The sequence below is a fragment of the Berghia stephanieae genome, chromosome 6 (assembly GCF_034508935.2).
Source record: "Berghia stephanieae isolate SIO BIC M18660-M18661 chromosome 6, UCSD_Bste_1.3, whole genome shotgun sequence".
NCBI lineage: Eukaryota > Metazoa > Mollusca > Gastropoda > Nudibranchia > Aeolidiidae > Berghia > Berghia stephanieae.
Genome location: NC_088365.1, coordinates 56,793,659 through 56,818,658, shown reverse-complemented (window position 1 = coordinate 56,818,658; position 25,000 = coordinate 56,793,659). Strand labels below are relative to the sequence as shown.

The following is a 25,000-nucleotide window of genomic DNA, read 5'->3' as shown; positions in this document are numbered from 1 at the left end:
TGATTTTGTCAATACATGGGGCTTGCCATTTTTATTTATTTTTTGTTGTTGTTGTTGTATTGCTTGGTGCAACTCATGCTCAGTGATTGGACCAAGATTAACCTCTACGTCCATTTCTGCTTCTGGGATATCTGTGTACGAAGATGGGTCTGGTCTGTTCAGAAGGTTTGCGAAATATTCTCTCCATCTTTCAATTTTCTCCTTGTCGTCTGTGATTACACTACCCTCTTGGGATTATAATGGTTTCTCTTGACCATAACTTCTGTTTCCCGAGAGCTTTTTTTGTGATTTTGTATAGCGTTTGTGAGTCTTGTCTTACAGCTGCATTTTCTGCCGATCGAAAAAAATGGAGATGTCTGGTGGATACCCTATGTGCCTCAAGGCCCGAAGAGGATTAAGTAAGTAAGTAATAAAATTCAGTGAGAATTACTCATAAACGTGGATTGCAAAAAAAAACAATAACAAAGATCCAAGTGACGTTAACTTCATCCTATAAGAACACTAGTTTGCACACACACAACACACTCATTACACTATACCTATTTATCTCCTATCCCCCCCCCCCCCAACTAGTCTACATGCGCTTGCTTGCGTTACATTTTAGTCTTTTTAATAGGTATGGGACTTTTGATGTTTCTTGTTTCGTGTGTGTGTGTGTGTGTGTGTGTGCTTATGTATATGCGTGCGCGTGTTTGTGGTATGTGTGTGTGCGGGAATAGATAGAGCGAATTTGACGTCACTCAGCTCTTTGGTTTTGTTTTTAGCCAGCAATTTTACAAGTATTTCTCGCTAAATTGTATTGATTAGACTACAACCGTTTAAAGTTACAACATAGTTTTGTGGGCTGCATGGTACGTTATATCCGGCTGGCAATGTTGTGAACTTTTTGGATTAACGCACAGCATCTATACCTATCGGACTTGCGACTTATTTCACGTGTATGTATTTGTGTGTGAAGAAGGAAGTTCAATGTGTTGTAGTTGTGTGTGTGTGTGTGTGTGTGTGTGTGTGTGTGTGTGTGTGTGTGCGTGGCCTTCGTTATACTAAGAGTTCACGAAGGCCACGGTGTGTGTGTGTGTGTGTGTGTGTGTGTGCATGTGTGTATGCGTGTTTGTGTCAATGAAATATCGGTTAGGAGGTCAATGTCTTCGCTTTCTCTCCACTCTTCACTGATCACCATTCTATTTCTATGCTGACCACTGGTCATCAACAACGAGTGAGGAGGAGGAGAGAGGGAGAAAGAGAGCCTATCCCTCAATGCTATCCGTTCATCATAACATGTGTGGGCGGGCATGGGGAAATTCTGTTGAAACCTCTTTGTCGCAATACATACCATAATTTTGTCCTTCCTCTAAACGGGATGTCTATCAAAGTCGTATGATTGTGTTCACGCTCACAAAACAACTTAAAAGTCTCCCACAAAGGGCACATGATAGTCATTCGAAACTATCTGCCTTTAGTCGTGGAAACTTGAGATAACACTGCTTGATTATTATTATCTATTTGTTGTTTTTTGTTGTTTTTCTCTTTTGTGTGTGTGTGTGTGTGTGTGTGTGTGTGCGCGTGTGTGTGTGTGTGTCTTTTGTATAGTATTGTTTTGGTAGGGGTCGGTTTTTTGTTTTTCAATTCTGCTTTGTTTTGTTTTGATTGTTTTTTCTTTATTTGTTTTTTTTTTTTTTTTTTTTTTTTTTTGTGTGTTTTGTTGGGTTTTTTTTTTTTGTTGTTTTTGGGGTTTTTTTTTTTTTTTAAATTATTACCTGAACGATAAGAACGGGCAATTTTTGGTGTGACTTTGAGCTTCCATCACCTTTGATTTGTAACGAGTGAATTTTGAGATGACATAAAACCTTTATTGCAACAGTTTTCGGTAGATATGCACTACTCAATGTGTGAAATTATACGACATTATTGAAAACTTTGCGAGCATCTGACCTCAAAATCGGGATTTTTTTCTAAATAGGCAAGCTCGTGAAATATTTACAATCGTGCCTAATTGGAGGTTCCTCTACCTTCATAAACCGTATCCGAATTCTTTTGTTCCGCACTAAGTCAATGGGTTAGTAGTGTGTGTATATGTGTTGTGTGTGTGTGTGTACAATGTGTGTTGCGTTGTGTGTATTTACGAGCATGAGTCAATAGAGAGAAAGAAGAGGGAATTAGAAAGGAGGAAAAAAGGGTGCCCATTCATTTTCCAATAGTGTGTCCAGTGTCCAAAATGTGCGTTATGCGTTATTGTCTATAACTCGCTGTCAGGTTTAGTTTTGAACTAAAAGGATTGCGTTTGTATGTGTGTGTGTGTGTGTGTGTGTGTGTGTGTGTGCTTGTATTAAGTCCATGTGTGTGTATCAAATGTAGAACACTGACCCTTAGGACGTCAACAACATTCCTGACCAATGCGATTGTCCATTGGTCAGCCATTTACATACATTCCACACAATAATACGATTCAATAGTCTGATGTCACACCGCCTGGCAACGGCGGCCATCTTGGTTCTAAACAAAGAAAATCATTACTTTTTATTTTTCATGCTGGCTAGAACTTTTCATATGCCTTGTGATCAGAATGTGTAAAAGTCAAAACATGATCAAATTTATGGGTTTTTTTCCCCCGTGGATACCCTTTATGCTCGCCGGAGAAATATTTCATACGGCGTCCTCCATTGTTCCGATAGTTTAGAGCCAGTGTTGCTAAGTTACCATGCGTCATTAGGCAGGAAGTGACGTTACGACTGTTGAATCCTATTATCAGTTACCCAAGTTAATGAACCCAAAAAAAATGTTTAAAAGATTTACGAAAAACAAATACAGAAGAGTTAATGCATTACGTTTAGGTAAAATACTCATAATATCCGCCAGTAGGATAACAGCAGAGTGTACTAACACTAACACGCAAAACTATGTGAACTCACGGACAGCGTGTCTCAGCGGTACGGTCTTTGCTTCGTACCCAAAAGGTGCCGAGTTCGATCACCCGCCGCGCTGTGTGGCCTTGAGCAAGTCACCTCGCTTGTTGTTGTATTGCTTGGTGCAACTCATGCTCAGTGATTGGACCAAGATTAACCTCTACGTCCATTTCTGCTTCTGGGATATCTGTGTACGAAGATGGGTCTGGTCTGTTCAGAAGGTTTGCGAAATATTCTCTCCATCTTTCAATTTTCTCCTTGTCGTCTGTGATTACACTACCATCTTGGGATTATAATGGTTTCTCTTGACCATAACTTCTGTTTCCCGAGAGCTTTTTTTGTGATTTTGTATAGCGTTTGTGAGTCTTGTCTTACAGCTGCATTTTCTGCCGATCGAAAAATAATGGAGATGTCTGGTGGATACCCTATGTGCCTCAAGGCCCGAAGAGGATTAAGTAAGTAAGTAATAAAATTCAGTGAGAATTACTCATAAACGTGGATTGCAAAAAAAAAAACAATAACAAAGATCCAAGTGACGTTAACTTCATCCTATAAGAACACTAGTTTGCATTGCGTCGCTCCACAGCAGCTGATACCTGGGTTATCTGATTATTGTCTCGAAATATGCCCTAATTGAAAGATTCCCCTTCAGATGAATTTTAAAAATCTGCTTTTTGGTTGTTAGTGTTAGGAAAGTAAAACAAGGATTGACCACTTTCAACGGTTCTCGAGGTGTTCTCCTATACATCTGTATCAGAATTAATACTGTCACTGTCATTGAAAACCTTCCCATTTAACGAAACCCATCTATCTGCGGTAGTTAGAATGCATATTGTATATATATTTTATTCTGTTGATCTAATTGAAAGATTCCCCTTCAGATGCATTTTAAAAATCTGCTTTTTGGTTGTTAGGAAAGTAAAACAAGGGTTGACCGCTTTCAACGGTTGTTTTTTTTAATTAGTCCAGAAAACTCATCCTTCAAATATCGATCGTTGAAAATGACACTCATCATGTCAAAACCTCTCAAACCTGGGACTTCCTGTCCAAGGTTTGAGAGGCTTCAAGGATCGTTTTAAACGACCGGTATTTAATTTGAAGGTCAAGTTTTCAGGCCAAAATTGTAAAAACGTGTTTTGGTTTCTTGGGTTTTATTTCACATAGGTAGACTAGTACTAGTCAGACTAGTCTTTGACATCTGATCCAAGTGCCAAAATAGCCATCAAATTCAAATTATGGGATTCACCATGTAATGACAGACTCCTGTTCCTAATCCATTGGTCCTAAATCTCTTCCTAACTACACTGTACAATTTATTAATTTGTAATTATACAGTAATAGTAATATAATACAATGATATGAAAAACAGGTCCTAAATTTACAATATCATTGGTTGGGCCCAGGCTATGAATCATAAAAATGTCCTGCCTTTAGCTCAATTTACACATAAACTCTTCAGTCAGATAGAAAAAGAATTAAAAGTGATTTGTTTGTTTGTTTTTTTTTTGTTTTTTTTTAAGGGTTTTACCGTGCTTGCAACACATTTAGGTTATATCAGCGCCAGTAAAAAGGAAGAAAATGGGATAGTAAAAAGTTCTAGAATTACAATTGAAGCATCCAAGAAAAAGTAAGACAAAGGGGAACTGGGAACAAATAGGGATCAGATGTAGATTCCAAGAGCATACCACCAATGTACTTAGTTTGAGACCACCTATAAGTCTCATCCGGACACAAGAACAAAATCCAACAAAGAGGAACACACTCAAATGCTTACATTATACATTAAAAAATAACAAATATACTAATACATAACAGAGAGATGATTTACAAGGAAAAAAATAGCATCTCCCAAAACAATAACTATGTATTTGACTGTTTCCCTCCCAGCCAGGACTCCGACCAGGGCCAGGAAAAAAACTACCCTCTAAGTAATCTCATTCCAAGACAAAGACAGAAAGCATGTTGGAAAACAGATATAAGGGGATAGAAGACACAGTGTGTACCTCCCTGCCCGCTATGGGAGGTCAGGATCCCCACCCAGAATTAAAAGTGAAAGAATTCAGTTATATTTATAATGTTGTAATCGATCGTTCGCAGTGGCGACTCACATACACGAAAAGAAGGGCTTAGCCCTCTCTGTATGTGGTGGCTTAACTTACAGTATTGTGATCATGAACAGCTAAATCATTTTTTTCTCTCTCAATATCAGTTGACAGCTTTCCCAAATTAATTGTTGGTAGGACGTATACAATTCATTCAGAGTTTCAGAGAAACTTTTCAGCTGAGCATGAATGAAGTCAACCTTACTGACACATGGATCAATAGATAAAGAAAATGGCTTAGCTGTCTTCAAATTCGGCCCAATTTTGTTAGACACCATCAGGTGATGCTTGAAACTGTAATGACCCTTTACATTACATTATGAATTGGTGAAGGAGTCTTAAATAATACAATTGCAATTTCTCTTCCTTTAGCGTCAAAGTGTCAAAAGGATCTTGTTTGAAATCCCCATATGCTCATTCCTCAGCAATGGTGGATTGAACACTGTGTAGAAGAAATATAGAGTCACTCCCCGCCACCAAAGGAAGGTGGAAAGTCATCCTCTTGGATGCCAAAAATCTAGACCGGATAAGATTGATTAAAAGAAAGACGTGGAGTAGTAAATTATCAACATTTTAGATAAGTTTATTTTAATTCCTTCTCAATAAAAGAACAAACATAACATTTTCAAATTTGAGCATACCAATGAGATGAATTTATAAAAGTAAGTGTAATAATCATAATAATAATAATATATAATAATAATAATAATAATAATAATAATAATAATAATAATAATAATAATAATAATAATAATAATGATGATGATGATGATGATTATAATAATAATAATAACAATGTGTAATTATTAATAATAACAATAGAAGAAGAAGAAGAAGAAGAAGAAGAAGAAGAAGAAGAAGAAGAAGAAGAAGAAGAAGAAGAAGAAGAAGAAGAAGAAGAAGAAGAAGAAGAAGAAGAAGAAGAAGAAGAAGAAGAAGAAGAAGAAGAAGAAGAAGAAGAAGAAGAAGAAGAAGAAGAAGAAGAGAAGAAGAAGAAGAAGAAAGAAGAAGAAGAAGAAGAAGAAGAAGAAGAAGAAGAGAAGAAGAAGAAGAAGAAGAAGAAGAAGAAGAAGAAGAAGAAGAAGAAGGAGGAGGAGGAGGAGGAGGAGGAGAAGAAGAAGAAGAAGAAGAAGATGGAGGAGGAGGAGAAGAAGATCATTTCCATTTCTATCCATTATATTTGAAGTTGAAAGCGCCATATATTATGTATTATGCCACTTGGTACTCATGCATGGTACAATTATTACAATGTGAGATACATTCTAAAACAAGTAGCCTTCATCTTCACTCATTCTGTCCATTGAAAACTAACAATATATATACATATAACGTAACGACAGCATTATTGAGTCCAGCAACGAAGACGAGATGAGGTAGAAGAGGAGGTGATGATGATCGATGAAGATGAGATTGGTTGTTATAGCCAAATACAACATAACAACATAATATCAACTCTCATAACAGTACAGAAAGGAGAAACAAGGAGGTGATGTCAAAAACGCTGAAACTGAAACAAAGAACGCTTGGCTCAATAATATACAACAACAAAACTATAATACAAAAACATTAAGAACACAATTATTGGTTTCCAGCTAGCGAAACAAATACCCAATAAATCACAAAAATACCCAAGGATGCAAAAAAGATAGTATCAGTATGATTTGAAATCGAGATATATTCCAATAGCCTGGAGCACATGATTCTGTGATAAAATACACCTCGATTAGGACAGCTGCTTACAAGTACATGGACATCCTGATAAAGCCAACACGGTCGGACCAGAAAGATGGACTGAAACAATTGGAAAATGGGTTCCAACAATACCAAATGGGGCTAAGGGGGTGGGTGTGATGCGTCTATGAGTCATGGATATTTAGAATAGGAAAATGGAAGGACACTGAAGCAGGAATGTGTAGGGAAACTAATGCATTATACTACTGGGTACATACTACATACAATCTTTGACTTGATTGTGAATGCTTTAACTCACTTCCTGGAACAATGCCAATAACTGCGTATGAAATGCAGCTGTATTATGGGCCTCTGTGAAAAGCCCACCAATTGAAATACACACACACACACACACACACACACACACACACACACACACAAATGGTAGTCCAAAGTCAACAACACTAAACATGTAGGAAGACAGATGACCCTTGAATTGTAGTGTAGAGCTTTCACCGACCAGCCACTCATTTTACACCTGTATGGTGAAAGAATGCGAGTAAAAAGTACTTTCCATTGACTCAACTTTGGGCTACAACAGCGAATCTCGAATCAGGGGTTTACATTGTGTTCGAAGGCGAGTACCATACCACGTGGCTATAACCCCCCTTTAATCAATAAACTATCGAAAGAGTGATAATGGAGACTTCGGATAGAACGGTGTTGTTGCTGTGTTGTTCCTCCTCCATTCATTTTCATTCTTTCGTTAGTATTTTCACGATCCCAGGCTTCAAGCAGCCCCCAACGCGTTTCCACTTAAATCACCATACAGATTTTAATCCATCAGCTACACAATACAGTCAATGTAGCGCCTCGATCGAAGGTATACTTTATAAGAATTTATTGTATCAGTAAAATCACTGTACAAGACAATATAAAAACAGGGTTTCCAGTAAAAACCACCATGCTTACATCAGATAAAGCAGACAAATCTCATTGAAATGACAACATACTCACTGGACTGCCGTAATCTGGTTGGAAAAAAAAATCCAAAACAAAACAAACAAAAAAAACAACCCATTAAAAAAAGTTTGGCCACAAAATTCTTCTTTCAAATAATCAATTAATATTTAATCGATCAATTTCCGAAAGACGAGTTTTCGGACCAAAATATTTAAAAAGTCATGTTTTCTTTTAACAGACTATGGCAGTGTCAAAATATGTACACACGTATTGAAAGTATGCTTCCTTGAGTACATCATAAGAATTAATTTGTTGAATTGCGAGATAACATATTATTTCATGCACAATAATTGTAATCGATGATACTAAAAGGTGAAATCTCTAGATCTGAAGATTTAAAATGGAAATATTTAAAATAGTAGCTAATAATTAAGAGGCTTGTCAAGACACGTGATCTGTCGTACTTTGAAATAAAAAATAAAAAAGCACATACATTACACATTTAATTTAGAATTTTGGTCAGAAAACTCGTCCCTCAAATAATATCGACGGATTCAAATGACCCTTTTCCTGTAAAAAACTCTCCAATAACCTGGGACTCACAAATAAATCACAGATTTTAGAGCATTTGAAAAGATGAGGATTATTCTAAACGATCGACATTTGAAGGACGAGTTTTCTGGCCAAACTTTTAAAAATGTGTCGTTGTTTTTCAGGAGATGGCAGTGTTCTATTTACATTAAATATACCCGTAATGAACTTTTTGCTATGGGGAAAAAAAATCCACATGGCATGATACCTCGACAAAATACAATTTTTGTAGGAAATACAATACATTTTATTATATTATGCACAAAGTTGGGCCAATCGGCTGCCTTGTTATCATCACAGGGGTGCCCAAAAGAAAAAGTAACAAAACATGACAGAACAACTATGGCGATTCCATATCCCACACACGTCGTATTTAGCCAGTCACGTGATATATACCTTGATTTGTTTAGGGTCACATGTGAAAATCGTGGAACATAATGCCATTAAGTATAAGAGATGAATTGGTTTTGTGAAACATACGTTACAAAACTCTGCCTGTTACTAATTTTCTAAATCATTTCTCCTTCGTATTTGCCAACAAGACGTACCGTGCCTTTTTTTTTTTTTACTCTCCTGCTGTCTGTCTGTAATTTAAATGATGTATTATTATTTACGTTCTTACGATTGGGGGGGGGGGGGGGTTATTGGTTGAAGAATGATGGGCCAGAAACGTTTCGTGTTTAGTATTTTGTTCTGTTTTAGAAGCTGTTATATTCACAGTTGTACCATGCACCCTATGAAGAACAAGGTTTATGCAAAATCGATTTAGAAAACATGTCAAGACACAAATTTAAATGTTCTTTTTATTTATTATTTGGTCGTCTTCTTTATCATCCTATTTTAAGTAAGATTTATTTTTAATCATGGACAGAAAATGCTTATATTTCTAATCAGAATATTTTCTATGCGAAAGAGAAAACTTACACGACAGCTATTTTGATGAGATCATTTATTATTCCTTTTAATTTAAAAAATGGGGGGGGGGGGGAATTTCCAAAATAGTTCATCTTCAACATTAAAATGTAACATGAAATAATGAGGTTCATATTACACCTTATCAATATTATGTTGTTCGCTTTTTTTTTTGACCAAATTTGTCATCGTAATGTGTCCCTTACTTTTGAGACATCCCGTTCAATTATCCCATCCAATAAATTGCTGGGTGGATAGCCATAGCATAGCCACTCCACTTTCTTAGGCACCAAATATACCCGTATGTTGGAAATATATAATGGTTAAACATAATTTTGCGACACTTGAGTGTATCGATTATTATTAATCCCCGTGTGTCCAAAAATTGAAACTTTGGATACATCGAGCGATACATGCAGAAAGCACAACGCGACACCATGAGATAAAATGTTTAGATGAAGTATGCATTTACGTACTCATATTTAGAGTTTATTGTTGGAAAGGAGGGGGGTGGGAAGAGCGAGAGAGAGAGAGAGAGAGAGAGAGAGAGAGAGAGAGAGAGAGAGAGAGAGAGAGAGCAGATATCAAAGAACACACAAACAATGAGTATTTTCGATCCCAAAGGTAAACAAGAATATATGATGAAACACATCTATCTCATTTCACTACTCCACACGATTAATGATTTATGGAGATTTTGAATTCAGTTCGAATGAACCTTAGTGACCAGTTTTATCATCACCACCAAAAGGGGCATATTCAAAATTTTACAACTCACTGACGTCCACACACAAACAAAAGTTCCCTAATTGCGGGGTGGTGAACTAAAGAGAAGCCGCCAAACTGCCTCCCTCCGAGCGAAGGACACCAGCCAGTTGGACATGGATGAAACATAAAACGTCTCACCTTATAATAAAGACAGAACCAGCATGGAAGAGGCATCTAATAGTATAGCTACTTTGCGTTTATATAAGGCATTGCATTAACTCTTTGACCTGGCGTACCAGAGTTCAAGCCCCACAATCGACACCTATTTCGTTTTCTTGAGCAATAAGCATCTCCATTGCCCACTGTGTGGCGCTGTATTGCGGCTGACCCCAGGACTAACCCGGTCAGTTTTCGCCAATAACTTACACTTGTGTCCATGCCGTATTTGGTTATAAAATCATAACAACTTGAAACAGCGACTTAATCGTGAATAATTATATATTTATTCTTTATCCAGCATGTGCCAGTTTCACTGTTGGACTAAACATGATAAGGATTTAGAAAAATATGATGGCATTAAAAACACAAACTGGCAGCGTCATGACTGCTCATTTATGACATGAATATTATAATATACTAGTCCATCTTACAACAAAGTTATACAAGCAGAGACCTGGCCCACCATCTGCAGGAACGTAATTATTAAGCTCTTTCAGAATGTACTTAAAAACACAATGGAGGACAAAGTATACACAATTGAATTAAAATAATTCAAGTATGGTCAAACCGGGATATTTATCCTTTGAGCTTCTTAGAGTTTTAACGATTAAAACCGCAGAAAATGTTTGTACAGTTTGCATTAAAACAATGGCCTAAAGAAAACTAGCAAAATATTATAAAAACAAAAAAGAAAAAAAAAAGAAACTGTCAACATCAACAAACAAACAAAAATACCGAAAAGCACAGACCATAAAAGTATCCAGATAAAATTGAGAAAGAAAAAAACAAAACGTGAGAAGAAACAACAGAACTCCCGTACTTTGAAATAACACGTTTAAAAAAAATTTGGTTAGAAAACTCGTCCTTCAAATATCGATCGATTAAAATTACCCCCATCCCGCCAATGAAGTCCCAGGTTTGAGAATTGATAAGATGACAACCATTCCAATCGATCGATACTTGATGGAGTAGTTTTCTGGCCAAAATTTTGTAAAACGCGCTTTGAACGCCGCAGAGAATTAGATCACAGTAATTAGCTAGATACTCTGGTTAAAAACAGAACAAACAACATTTTTTATGATTCCATCTTCATCCGACAATTTAATACTTCAAATCTGTTGTCACTGAGACCACTCAGACAGCTGAATTTCATGACATACATTGTATTATAAGACTGTTTTTCTGTTGGCGAAGAATCACAACCTGGGTCTGAGCATTAACAAAATGTCTTACAACAGGACAAGGACAGAAGGTAACCAACCACATGGGAGGTGACAACAGAGAGGCGGGGAGGGGAGAGGTGAACGTCCCATCACACCCGAAATTATAACAAAACAATAAAATCAGAATTGTCTAATTGATAAAAATAACTGAACTGTCCTTCTGTAGACAAAACAATTAATTCAACGCGAAAGGAAATGAGTACTGTGGTTTTCAAATTGTTTAAAATGTCAATATCCATTTCAGATGAGAATTATGAGTGAGGTACCCCTTATTCCCGTTGTTCGTCTTTTTTCTTTCTTTTAATCCACAACTAAAGTTCCCCTTCCGTGATTGTATCTTTAAAATAACTAAAACTCCTATCATCACACTTGACGTCAAATAAACAATAACAACAACATAAGTGAAATCACTCCAGTACTAATTTAACCTTTGAGAATCGGTGACAGTAACGCTTCACTTCGCCAAGTCATTCAACTTGTTTTTTTCTTCAGTTTTCCATTTGTATCTTATTATATGTAACTCCTCTATGAAACTGAAATCACATCAACAATGCTTCATTTCCAACAACAGAATAATTATTCACACATCACACGGAACTTTCCGTCAGCATCATTGACAAGTTCACTTGGTGAATGAATGACGACGGGTTGTATACGCATCTCAATGTAGCGCATTTGTGTTCTAAGATGAATCAAATTTGGCAGCTGCGATTGAACATGAATTGTTATAGGTTTCATTAAACATAATAACATTGGTCCTTGGCAAAAAGCGCAAAAATGTCATTAATTTCACAATTGTACTTTTATTATGCCGAAACACTCAGTATGAGCTAGCATCAGTCTTTGTTAAGAAATGTATTTGCAGGTTACGAGAATAATCTCGTCCTTAATTCATCCAGCTCTTTATCAAGAAGACTTATCTCTGCCCTTAGTTTCATGTTTTCTTCTTCGAGGGTTATCACCCTTATCGCTACGAGTTCCTCCTTGTTCCTCCTCGCCTCCCTCGATCTCTTAGCACTTTCATTGTTCTTTCTTCTTTTCTCCAAGTAGGCCGGATCTCTCTGAGCATCGGAATTGTCTCCGTCGGAGTCTTTCTTATCCCTCTTAATTGGGGAATCTTGGCCAGAAATATTTCCACAGTTGCTGCCATTTGAGTGGGACCTTTTCAAATTTCGATTAGATAGTGAAGATTCAAGAAAAGAATCACTTTGAAATGGAGACTGAATGGACGAGGGTGACTGACTGTCATCAGTGAGAGCAGCCTGTCCTTCGTCCGCTTCTTGTTTGATGGAAAAAGGCGTATCAAGGTTAATGCTGGACGATGAAGGAAGTATGTCGCCAGTCAAGGAGGATCGGCTATTAGCCCTTTGATTGTTGCCATTCCCGCCACCGATCATGCCAGATGCAAGTAATCCCGGACCTTGTCCAGTCGCGGCTGACATCGAGTTTAAGAAATGAGATCCACTGAGGGGCAGAGAGAGTTCTGTAGAGTTTCTATCACCGACGGGTTTGGTAAGCTGTTGCTGATGGTGGCTGAGATGGTTTTGTTGTTGTTGCTGCTGCTGCTGCTGCTGTTGTTGTTGTTGCTGCTGCATGTTAGCCGTCAGGAATGGATTGAGTGATGTTTGAGACTGGTCGAAAAGCATTGAAAGGGAATCCTGCATGGACGAAACAGGTGATGTGGTTGCCATGGATGAATTGTTAGAGTTGCCCCTTTGTTGCTGGAGATGTCTGTTTTGTAGGAGAAAACCAGGCGTGATAGCCATATTGCCAGAAGCTGGGGCCCCAATCCCGATATTGAGATCTTGCTCCCGTTGGAGAATGGAATCGTTTAGGAGTTCAGGCCTGATTAAAGGATTGTCGGGGTCGTCTAGTCCAAGCTCCTCGTAGTAGGAGGTCAAGGTTGGGTCCAAACTCATGATCGGGCTTTGCCCTAATCGCCCTGGATTGAGCTGAAGATAGTCTTCAGGATCGCCATAGACCTGCGGTACTAATGGGCTGCTTCCTTGCTGCTGAGCAAAAGACATGTGTTGCTGTTGGTGCTGTTGTTGTTGTTGTTGCTGCTGCTGATGTTGTTGTTGTTGTGGCATAAGACCGTTAAGACCGCCCAATCGTAGTGGCTGTTCTTGTTGTGCGGGGTCCTGAAATAGCATTGATGTTGTGTGTGTGTCGGTGGAGCTGGAAGGATTGTACACTTTGAATGGCCTCTCCGACGGGGACTTGAAGTTTTTGAAGGGTCTGTCTTTGGACATTTCTGATGGTGGCACAGAGAGCGGTATTCTTTGGATAATGGCGGGGGTTTAAGAGATGGGTCAAGGGACGAAGCAGATCGCTGGGACTGAGAATGGCGGTGTGGCGTTTCAACAAGGACACAGGATCCCCTGAAAATAGAAAAAGAAAATAGAAATATAATACATATATTATAGTCGATATATTTTTTAAAGTTTTGATGAAACAGCTCCTTGAGATGTGTGGGTGTAGTGAAGGCATGGACATGTTTATAATAAAAATTTGCATATCATTTGTTTGAAAAAGCAACGCGTTGGGGAAATATAAAAAGCCATTACGTAAGGAAAGTTTTAGATAAATAAGTAGTACCGTGTGTAGTAGTAGTAGTAGTAGTAGTAGTAGTAGTAGTAGTCGTAGTAGTAGTAGTAGTAGTCGTAGTAGTAGTAGTAGTAGTAGTAGTAGTAGTAGTAGTAGTAGTAGTAGTCGTCGTAGTAGTAGTAGTAGTAGTAGTAGTAGTAGTAGTAGTAGTAGTAGTAGTAGTAGCAGCAGCAGCAGCAGGAGGAGATGGAAGAATTGCTGAACTTGTGATTTATATGGAAAAGGAACTGATTAGTATGGAAGGCAATTATCACGCAAAGCGTAAAAAGGTATGCAATAGGACGGGGGGGGGGGGTATTTAAACTAAAACAAAATGAATTGTATGAAGTATATCAGCTTGATTGTATCAATGTTATTATCTGTTCGTACCGTCCATGGCGACTGTCATGTGCACCATCCGTTCAGATTTACTCCTCATCAACAATTGCAACAATGCAAGATCCTGAAGACTGGAACAATGTAATCTTAACTAACACACACTGTCGTCCAAAGTCCACACTGAGACATTTCACTGGATCGATTGTACTGTCAATACGTCAAATACTATAAATCTATGTTTCATCATTTGTGTCTGTCAAAGTCGAAACTTGTACACAATTGAAAGCATTAAAAAGAAACTGAATATCACTATCACAGCCTTTAAAAAGAAAAAAAAATGAGAGAAAGAGAGAGAGAGAGAGAGAGAGAGAGAGAGAGAGAGAGAGAGAGGGGGGGGGGGGATGAAAGCAAACAGTATAACAAAATGAAAAGAACGTCTGAAGGGTCGACCTGTATTTATTTACAAGTCTGACAACCCAAATCGATACGGGCTCACAGTGGTAATATGGAAATAATCTCAAACAAACCCAAAACATTGTCCATTACAAAGTCAGGCCACAACTGTATTCGGTCTTTTCAAACCTGCAAAGGTGTGCTCATCGCAAATGTGCCAATATTCCTCAACCAGTTTAAAAAGATTAATCATATTTTCTTTAACAGTAAGAGCTGATGATCTCATATCCAAATTTAAAATACCCGAGGTCTTTTCGGTGATAATGCAGTCACACCAGATACGAAAAAATAAAAAAAAAAAATAAAAAAACACAAAATATTGAAGAATACTATCTACTAAAACAGCTGTAGGAGACTGAGGAATACGATACTATTGCTACACCACGCAACCTTCACGTATCGCCCACTGTTGTCTGTTTTGGCTACTCTGTTTGCAGACACAATAGACCTAATAATGATAATAAAATATTTTTTTTAAAATAAAAAACATCACATATAAAAATGTAAAAAAATAATAATAATAATAACAATAATAATAAATAAATAAATCCTTATAGTACTCATAGTGTCCACTAAAGAAGCCATCCATTATTGTTGTTAATACGTAGTTCAATGTCACCACTTTTTAGTACAGTCACGACGACCCAGACTAGGTGTGAAAAACATTGAAGCCGACCAATGAAAACAAGATAGACATTAGAACAACAACCACAACAACAAGAACAATAACAATAACAATAATAATAATAATAATAATAATAATAATAATAATAATAATAATAATAATAAAAATAATAATAATAATAACAATAACAGTAGATAATAAACGTGTATATTATAAGCGCAGAGGTCCAGAAATATAACAAAACTGCTCATAGGTAAAACCTGACACGAATTCTTATGGTGACTTTTTACTGGCATATAAACATCGCTGTACTCGGACGAAAGTTTAAGTTTTCCTGTAGGACTAGATTACTTATAGTACTCTCAAAAAGTCTCAACCCCTGTCACTTCATTGGAGTTGTCCTATCTGATACGTACAAGTAAATAGGCTGATATTTCTGTCGTACCTTGGGAAAAAAAACCCGCATTTTTAACAGTTTTGACCAGAAAACAGTCCTTCAAATATCGATCGATTAAAACGACCCTCATTTTGTCAAAGTCAAAAGCTCTTAAACTATATATCTGTCCCTCCAGGAAATCGCGGCGCTTAAGGCGGCAACGCAGCCGCGATTTTTCGCAATTTTGACAATTGCCGCAATTTTTTGCAATTTTCCATGTTCTGGAGTCACATATAATCATAAATATAATGCTAAACATAGGAAAATACTACTGTCACCGTCACACAAAACTATTAAATTTATATATATATATTTTTTCTATTATGGGTGTTTAATATACTACCATAAACACAGATTCATGTAACTCGGAAATAGAAAGTTTTTATGGTCGGTCACCTCGACCTTGTTATTCCCGAGTTCCACTGTATTATTATGATGTATAGATGTACTTGGAAAAGCCATAATAATAATAATAATACTAATAATAACAATAATAATAATAATAATAATAATAATAATAATAATAATAATAATAATAATAATAATAATAATAATTTTTTTTTTTTTAATTTATGAGGTTTTCTACCACATAAATGTAAGGAATCCATGCATTTGTGTAAAAGTGTTGTTTTTTGGGGTTTTTTTCAAATCTCCTGGTGGCATCCCCTGTCTATACCTGGCATAATATTTCTTTTCTGAGTATGTAATGTCAATATCAATGTAATTTAATGTAATTTATGGACACAATACTGTATAATTATAATACAAACCAACTAAAATTGGTGGACTGTGCTTGTCATAGAATTAAAGCAAGAATAAATTATTGTGCGCTGTTTATTGAAAGCAATGTCTTAAATTTGCAATTTTTGCATTTTCTGCATGCAATTTTTGGAATTTTGGGTGCAATTATTTTGGTTTTCATTTGCAATTTTCCGCGGGGACAGATATATGGCCTCCGTTGAATCCCAGGTTTAACAGATTTTGACAAAATGAGGATCATGTAATCGATCGAAATCAAATGTGAAAGTCAAGGTTTCTGGCCAAAAAATGTTAGTCTCACAGTACGCAATTGTAAGTAAAATTTTTCTGACGCAAGAGATTGGGGGGGGGGGGGGGAAATTCGTTTTGTTGTACGATATTCTATAAAATTTATATAGAATATTATAAATGGAAAATAAGATGCCAGGCCTTCAAGGACTGTCTTTTTATTTGCATTTAATCATTTATCCTCACCAAATCATTTTTGTAAACTAAAAATTATGGAAAATTGAAGGTTTTAAGTGTATTATTATGTACAGGGCTGTGTAGGGAGAGAGAGAGAGAGAGAGAGAGAGAGAGAGAGAGAGAGAGAGAGAGAGAGAGAGATGCCCTTCTTCAACTAGGCAATTGGTGCCATCTTTTTTTTTTTTTTAATTCTCTTGCGGACACAAGACTAAACGCCTCATTTGCTATAAGTTTATGCATTATTAATGTTCATTTGCGCTCACTTCCTCCGTATGCCTTAATTTTCTGCTGCATAAAAATTAGTGACTGAACCGGCCAAATTAAATTCTATTACTCCTACTATCATAATCTGATTTTGCCTTTGTCTATTTTCTGCTGTTTTCATTTGTTTTGTTTGGGGTTTGTTTTTGTTTATTGCTGTTTTTGGTTGTTGTTTTTTTTTTGATCAAACAGCACATTTCTAGGACTGCCAGTTATAGTTATATTTATACATCTAAATCTACCTAGCCCACCCTACACTTTATGTGAATTCATGTAGTCGACTGTGATTGGCATAATTTATCGCCTTCGTGATAACTGATACCTATACTTAAGACCATACAACTTAGACGTCTACAGTTCAGAAATAAATATTTGGATGAAATTATTTTGGCCATTCAGTGGCTTTCGATATAAGAAAAGAATGCTGAAACTTTTGTACCTCCCAAATAAGGACAAATAAATTATTAATAATACGGAGTGTCTAAGTACACGGTAACTTTAGGCAGTTTAGTGAGCAGCAGCAGTGTGAGATAAATTGTGACCCAACTCGCCCATAAGAAAGTTATGACTGGAAATAACAGACAGACAGAAACAATGGAAAACGACGCCCGTGGATATATTTTGGTATTCAGGGTTAGGTTAAATTTAAAATAAGCAGGAACTAACAAATTATAGTTATAGTAACTAGGTACTTATTATTGGTAAAGTCGAGGCAGGAGGAAAAGGGGTAGGAGGATCTGATGAGAGTCGAGATATTTCATGATCATTATTTTAATTTATTTATCATTTATCTAAACACAAGTACAAGTAACAAGAAATTAATAGAAAGATGCACAAACTGACTCCCACTCCCATGGTATTTGTAATCCATTTGAAAACAATATGAGTCGGACTAGTCCAAAACGGTTATGATTATGATGAGCACTTTCCACTATCTCAGATGATCATCACCGATATTATTGGCATTGGAACTAAGTCAGTAACTGTAACAGCAACAGGGTTGATGAAGTCAATGGTAAGGTTGATTCGGATTACAAAACAAGACAGTACATTAGACGAAGAATAGAAGAGAAGACGACAAAGTTAAGCTTAAATTTTAAAGAAATAAAACAGGAGCAGAGTGTAAAAGCTAATGAAGTAACAGTAACAGTCAATGTCCAGTCACACAAAGTCAAAAGTCATTTCCAAATCTGATTGACCGGGTGTCCTCATAGACTCAAGTCACAACCGGTATCTCTTGTGTGTATGTAAGTCCATGACGTCATGTTATTAAAGAAGTAACAAATCAGGAAGGTGCCAGCATGTTTAATGTTATCCTCATCACACCGTGACGTAAGATGCGAACTGACTCCTCTTGGTTATCGCGGGGGTAACACCATGAATGAACAATGTTACTCAAATCCGATGCAACTTGTGATAAAATTTCTTATTTAATTCCAGTGTCAAGAATTCAAGACGTGAGTTGAGTTCATGTTGGTGAGATCGATTAATTAAATGTTTGTAACGCCGGGTCAATCAATGAATTGAGGAAAAAATATCACATGATAAATCACTGGTCATTGTTAAAGTGTTACTACAAGTTACATATTGGTTAATGGTGATTGTAGGTATAACAATCTAAAGCAGGGTTATGTTAATGTTACGTCAGCGAATGCGCGTGATGAGCTTTTACTCTATAACGGTTAGCGTCTCAAAAAAGATATAAGAAAGTAGTGGCAGTGACGTAAGACTGCATTAACTAACACGGCAATGGATGAAACCAAAGGTAGTTAATAATGTTTAAATTCAAACTGATTGTTACCTGTGATTGCCAAATAAGCATCGGGAAGACCCCCTTGTCCAATATATTATTATTATTATTCCTCCACTTTGAAATAGCACGCAGCGTTGGTATTATAGATAGTTATAATTTCTTTTCTTGTCGAGATGAGTTGCGAAAAACTGATCCAATCTTACTGAAAGTTACCGCATTCAGACTCACGGTTAGCTCGCCCCGTGCAATAACTCCCTCGCGGCCTTTTGGGTTCATCATGTGAGCGAGCATTCGCGGTTTCCAAAAGCGTCACTTTTTTTTTTTTCTTTCTTTATTCCCAAAGTCCGCCTTACGAGAAGTCGCTGGTGGTCAAGGCTAACTTAGCTGTGGTTGGCCAACTGGTCGAGTGATTGTCCAAACATACGTAATGTTGAGTCAAATGACGGCATGGGTGTATGCTATGGTCAGTCAGTCCAGCGTTGTTGGTTAAGCCGAGGATTTAAAACTTTATCACTAACCAACAAAAACCCGCTGACAAACGAGTTGAATGTCAGTTGTTTGTCTGCTGACCATCGCATATACACACTTACACACTCACACACTCTATAGAAATACGCAAATTGAAATAGAATAAAAGTTAACACACTTGCACGTTCGCTTCTTGTGTACTTTTATTTAAAAGCCTTATCAAAGCCTTGGCTTGTATAGTCCCCACAAACTTTTGTTGACATACACATTAAATATAGCACGACACATACACACGACAAATAATTATAGATGTTAAATCAAGATGATGAATTCAAATCATAATGAATTAAGCGCATAATATGCGGCATATTCGTCCAGTTTATAAACGGTGGGTGTGTATTGAGTCATTTTCCAACAAAGCCGTGTCAGATAATAAATAGATACAACATACATCTATCACCCTTATTGGCCAGTACAAATTGGTTGTTTTTGTTTTGTTTTGTTCTAGATTAATATTTATAGATAGTATGCGCTTGGCTAAAAAGCTCATAACATTGCCATCCGGAAGTATAACGGACCAACACATAAAACTGTGTAACCATGAACTCATATAGTGTGGTTGATACAGTTGAGTGAGTATCACTCACAAACGCGGATGGCAAAATACAATAACAAAGGCTTGAGTGACGTCATCTTCGTTCTATCTATATGTTTTTGGGGGTGCTTTGTTGTTTTTTCGTTATTAATTGTTAATTTTGTTTCATTTTCATTACAAGTAAACTATCTCAGCCAATCAACAGTGAACGCTGGTCGCTGGGGTCGGAAGATTAAATATATGACAGACGACAAAGGAAATATAACAACAACAATAATAATAATAATAATAATAATAATAATAATAATAATAATAATAATAAAAGATTTGTAGCGCGGCGTCATCATTCTATTGATAAATGACCTTCATATTTAAATATTTGCTGACAAACTTTGTAATCACATAGTTAAATGTGATTCATTAGTTTAAACACTGTCTCAACTGTAGTCATTTTTTAAAATCTCTCTCTCTCTCTCTCTCTCTCTCTCTCTCTCTCTCTCTCTCTCTCTCTCTCTCTCTCTCTCTCTCAACTGTAGTCCTTTTTTTAAATTTAATCTCTCTCTCTCTCTCTCTCTCTCTCTCTCTCTCTCTCTCTCTCTCTCTCTCTCTCTCTCTCTCTCTCTCAGCTGTAGTCATATTTTTAAAAATCTACCTCTCTCTCCCTCTATATAGATATATATTTAAACTCCCATTCTCGCATCTTTCAACCAATATAAATAATGATATTAACAAACGTGAACAATAGTTGTAAGTTTGGGCAGAAACCTTAAGGAGTGGTATCATTTTATTACGATATTTCACAAAATAATGAAAAACGATACATACACTCATATCACATAATCTCACAAACATCACATAGAGACATTTAACATAGTAATCATAGTCATATTAAAAAAAAAACAAACAAGGAGTTGATTATATAAACAACACATAATACTACTTGTATAAACAACATAACATTATACAATACGATTTCCATATCATATACAACAAGATCTCCTTATGGTATGAATACAATTAAAGCAATTACGTCAGGTGTATTATATGAACATTTAAATTTAATAAAAATAACGGAAAATTATTATAAATATCAATAGATTTTTTGCGCAGCAGACAATATAGGTCGGAGACAGGGGTTGGCGGTGGGGCAATTATAAAGTAATAAAGATTGAAGAAGAAATTAAACAATGTATAGAAAAAGTTGATGCTGCTGCTGCTGCTGCTATATTACAAATGATACCTAATGCAATTCTCACCTACTATCTAACACCCTTCCTTTCTCCCATCCCGCCCCATCCCTCCCTCACTTTCAACCCCCATCCTTCACACATACCGACACACACATACGCACACACACACACACATACTCACACACACACATACACACACACATATTTGCCCACCTACCCACCCTGTACCCATCCAAGATGAATGACAGTATTATTATCAAGATATGAAGTGAGTAGAAAAGTGCCAGAAGACAATAGAGAATAAAAAAAAATTTTTTTCGCGGCGGTGGTGGGGTTTGAACCTGCGACCTTATTGGTACGACAACTCCAACTATTATTATCATAGTATGTATCAAGTATCTCATTCATTCCCCCTAATCCTCGCCCACCCACCCACCTACACCAGCTTACATTGCCGTTTAAATTAACCTTATCCTCATTCTGTCGTCTAAGCCACACATAATTATTTTTTTTAACCAACTATTCCACCTGAACAATGCAAGCCTCAGATCAGGCGTTGTAAACCATCGCAACGTTACGTCGACCGTCGTGAGTATTACGTCGGTTGTACCCCACCCCCCTCTCGCCAGCTCTCTACGTCTACTATCTGCTGTGGTGTCGGTCAGCGGTGGCCGAAGGGCATTATTTCACATTACCAGCGTTTGAATAGCTGTGGGTTATCTGTTCCCATGCAACATTACGTGGCATTGACCAACACCACCATCTGGGACTGGGGCACGTTGAATTGCTAAGGGTAATTAGCTAGGACTTGGTCGTGTATACGGGATTCGTTTAAAAGAGAAATTTCAGCATCTTGGTGTTGGACTCCGCACATAATTTATTCATTTGATACTTTTTGAAGGTGATTGCTAAAGTACTTTTTTTTTTTAATATAGGAAAAAGAAAATGTAACATGATAAAAGAATGATGAAAGATACTTAAAAAAAAAAATTGTGACCAGTCTGCAATGAAGAAATTAAATTACAACACTTTTTTTTTATCTTAGAAATGTGGAAAAAATACCAAATATTGAAGTGATCACAGCATGTATTTGAAATTGTATGAGTGTATGTGTGTGTGTGTGTGTGTGTGTGTGTGTGTGTGTGTTGTAATTCATCAAAGTGAACTGTAGCCTGGATCCACAAATCGTCCACTTCATATCGCGATCGGAGATTAATGTTAAATCGGGAGATCTTGATGGCGGCAACTGAAGTTTTCCTTGTCAAAAAGTATTGTACGTAATATGTGCGCTTAAAATATAAGTCAAATATTAATATTATGCAAATTCGGATTTTAGTTGGTTGAAATGCCGTTTGCCATATCCCATATTTACCTATATATTTATTTGCGACAATTGACATTGTGTTTAATCTCATTTAATGAAATAAGAGTTTTAAGAACGGCAGCCACAATACGTAAATGGGTACAAGGTAGTCACTCAAGAGCGTATAGTGAAATGATGCCCAAACAATGCCTTCTCTAGATTGCTATGTGCCCAAACACCTCTCTCTCTCTCTCTCTCTCTCTCTCTCTCTCTCTCTCTCTCTCTCTCTCTCTCTCCCCCTCCCTCTCTCCTTCAATGCATTTTGCATAGCGGCCTACTACTCTGCGTTTCGTGGAATCTTCCCTCGAAATCCTTGTCTACCCCGCCCGCAATCCAACAGAGTTTAGTCAAATTCTGCGAATTCAAATTTATACGAGGTAGGCGAGCTCTTTTATTCTGAGGTTCAAATTTGTCATTTTTCTCCACTCTAGTTATTTTCAATCCTTTGCGACGAAAATAATCATCTCTAAAATGTGATTTAGTTTTACATTGTTCCATAAACATCAAAATCCGGGTAGCTGAAAACTAGCCCAAATTATAGTTTGTTTTTTTTTTAATTCTGAGATTTCATCTTATATTCTTCTTTTTCAGTTATATGATTCTGTTAATTAGAAAACGGTAGGGGCTGCCTGAAGCCGGTGATCGTGAAAATGCTAACGAAAGAGTGAAAATAGGGAGGCTTCGTATGGTAACAATACAGACATTGGACGTTTCGGGTCCAAACCCTTCGTCAGCACAACAATACACAAATTAATGTAGAAAACACATAAAATAAAATGCAAAATAATTTGTATCGTCTGTACGTTATGAGGTCGCAGTCGTCATTCCGGTAATCTCAGTATTCGTACATTAAGTATCGAAAATGTCTTGATCTTCTCCTTTATAATTTCAAACATTCGGGTAATTGGAAAACTTCGTCAGAAATACAATTCACCATCCTTCATTTCCCGTTTAGAAGGATCGGTAGACCCCAAGGAAACAGGCACACTCAGATTGCCTCTATTTTGCCACCAGATAGAGCTAAGGCCTACTAAGGAAAAGAAACCCAAAACCAAATCCCAAATCCCTAGTTGATACGAAAGTGAAAGAGAAAGACATAAAAATATTTTCAGACGTGAGCCAACCACCTTTTCTACGTTTTAGTTTTAGTCAGTGAACGTTTACGTCATCGTTTAATACGACCCCCCGTTTTGTCGATAACTTTTAAACCTATCTATCTACCACTTATTCTGAAGCGTTAGATTTTTACCATCGGGTTACCTCTGTTGTCTATCTAATGGTAGCAAGCAGGTCTGACCAGTATCCAGGAGTAGCAGAAGGTTCGACCCCCAGTCGAGGCAACTGGGTTTTTGTTTTCTGTTTGTTTATTGCTTTTTTTGGGAGGGTATTTTTGTTTTGTTTTGTTTTTTGTTGTTTTGTTGGGGATTTTTTTCAATTTTTTTTTTTTTTTTTTGGGGGGGGGGGAGGGAGAGAGTTTTTTTTTTGTTTTGTTTTGTTTTTGTTTTAGGTTTCTGAAATGTTCTTTCTCGCTTTGTCTGGCACTGTTTCATACACACTTTTCTGTTCTTTATCAACCAAATATCTAAAAATGCGTTTTGTCATTTTACAGCAGTTTTTGCCTTTGCAGCGTTTTCTTTTATGGTTTTAATTTGGTTTTGTCAAGGCCACAGCAAACTAGACATGATTTTAGATTGCTATGACCAAAAGAGGCCTATATTGGTGGACGCTGTCATGCATTTATAATGGTGTCGTGGGGTTGTAGGTTGATTCAATACGAAGTCATTACTGGTAAAAACCAATTGTGGCGAATTATGCCACGATTGGTGTCTGTGTGTGTCTGTGGTGATGTGTAAAGTGGCATGCAAAATACAGACAAAATAGATGTGTGACCAAAGTAAAGAAAACTTATTGTGGCCTACTGTCAAATTTGATCATTTTGCCTTAGCTACTGGAGCATTCATGTAGGACAATATCCTCTAAACGTGCCCAAAGCACTTTACAAGGGTCACTAGCCAACAGCACGACTAAACATGTTGGACGAGACATGACATGACGCCTATTATGCGATATTACAATTGTTGTTGTTTTTGTCGACAGAAACAACGCTGTTAACGACCAAGTAGTCAGTCATTTTGCACATGAGGACGGTGATAGAATGTGGTAAAGAGCCTTTTCCTAGGACGACGACTCAACTATACGCCGCTGAGACTGAGAGCGGGAACCCAGGACCTTCCAATCCGTAGGCGAGTCTTGCGTGTCCTACCAAATGACCACATTTTGGTCGCAAAGAAAACTTCATGGGGCTGTCAAATTTTATAACTTTGTCTCTAAGGGAAGCTTTGTCTTTTTGGCTTTGGATCCGCGGAAATCCGCGATTTTGGAGTCCAGAGGAGGAATTTTCTCCTTTTAAAAATT

General features: G+C 37.0%; 2 protein-coding genes across 9 annotated transcripts in view; one reads left to right on the top strand and one right to left on the bottom strand.

Annotated features, from left to right (window-relative positions):
• The window catches only part of LOC144975323 (protein MON2 homolog), a 497,118-nt gene that overhangs the window by 443,605 nt on the left and 28,513 nt on the right, over positions 1-25,000 (top strand). The window lies entirely within an intron of this gene.
• LOC144975320 (uncharacterized) lies at positions 9,190-19,597 on the bottom strand. Of its 8 annotated transcripts, none has more exons than XM_078919286.1 (3): positions 18,056-18,981; positions 14,269-14,485; positions 9,190-13,673 (listed from the first exon to the last, which is right to left on the bottom strand). In XM_078919286.1, exon 3 carries the CDS (start codon positions 13,542-13,544, stop codon positions 12,159-12,161), a length of 1,386 nt encoding a protein of 461 aa, XP_078775412.1. In that variant the 5' UTR covers positions 13,545-13,673; positions 14,269-14,485; positions 18,056-18,981; the 3' UTR covers positions 9,190-12,158. The 8 variants fall into 8 exon arrangements, with proteins under 8 accessions (XP_078775412.1, XP_078775409.1, XP_078775411.1 ...); XM_078919283.1 differs by having other exon boundaries at positions 14,269-14,536; positions 18,060-18,981; XM_078919285.1 differs by having other exon boundaries at positions 18,060-18,981.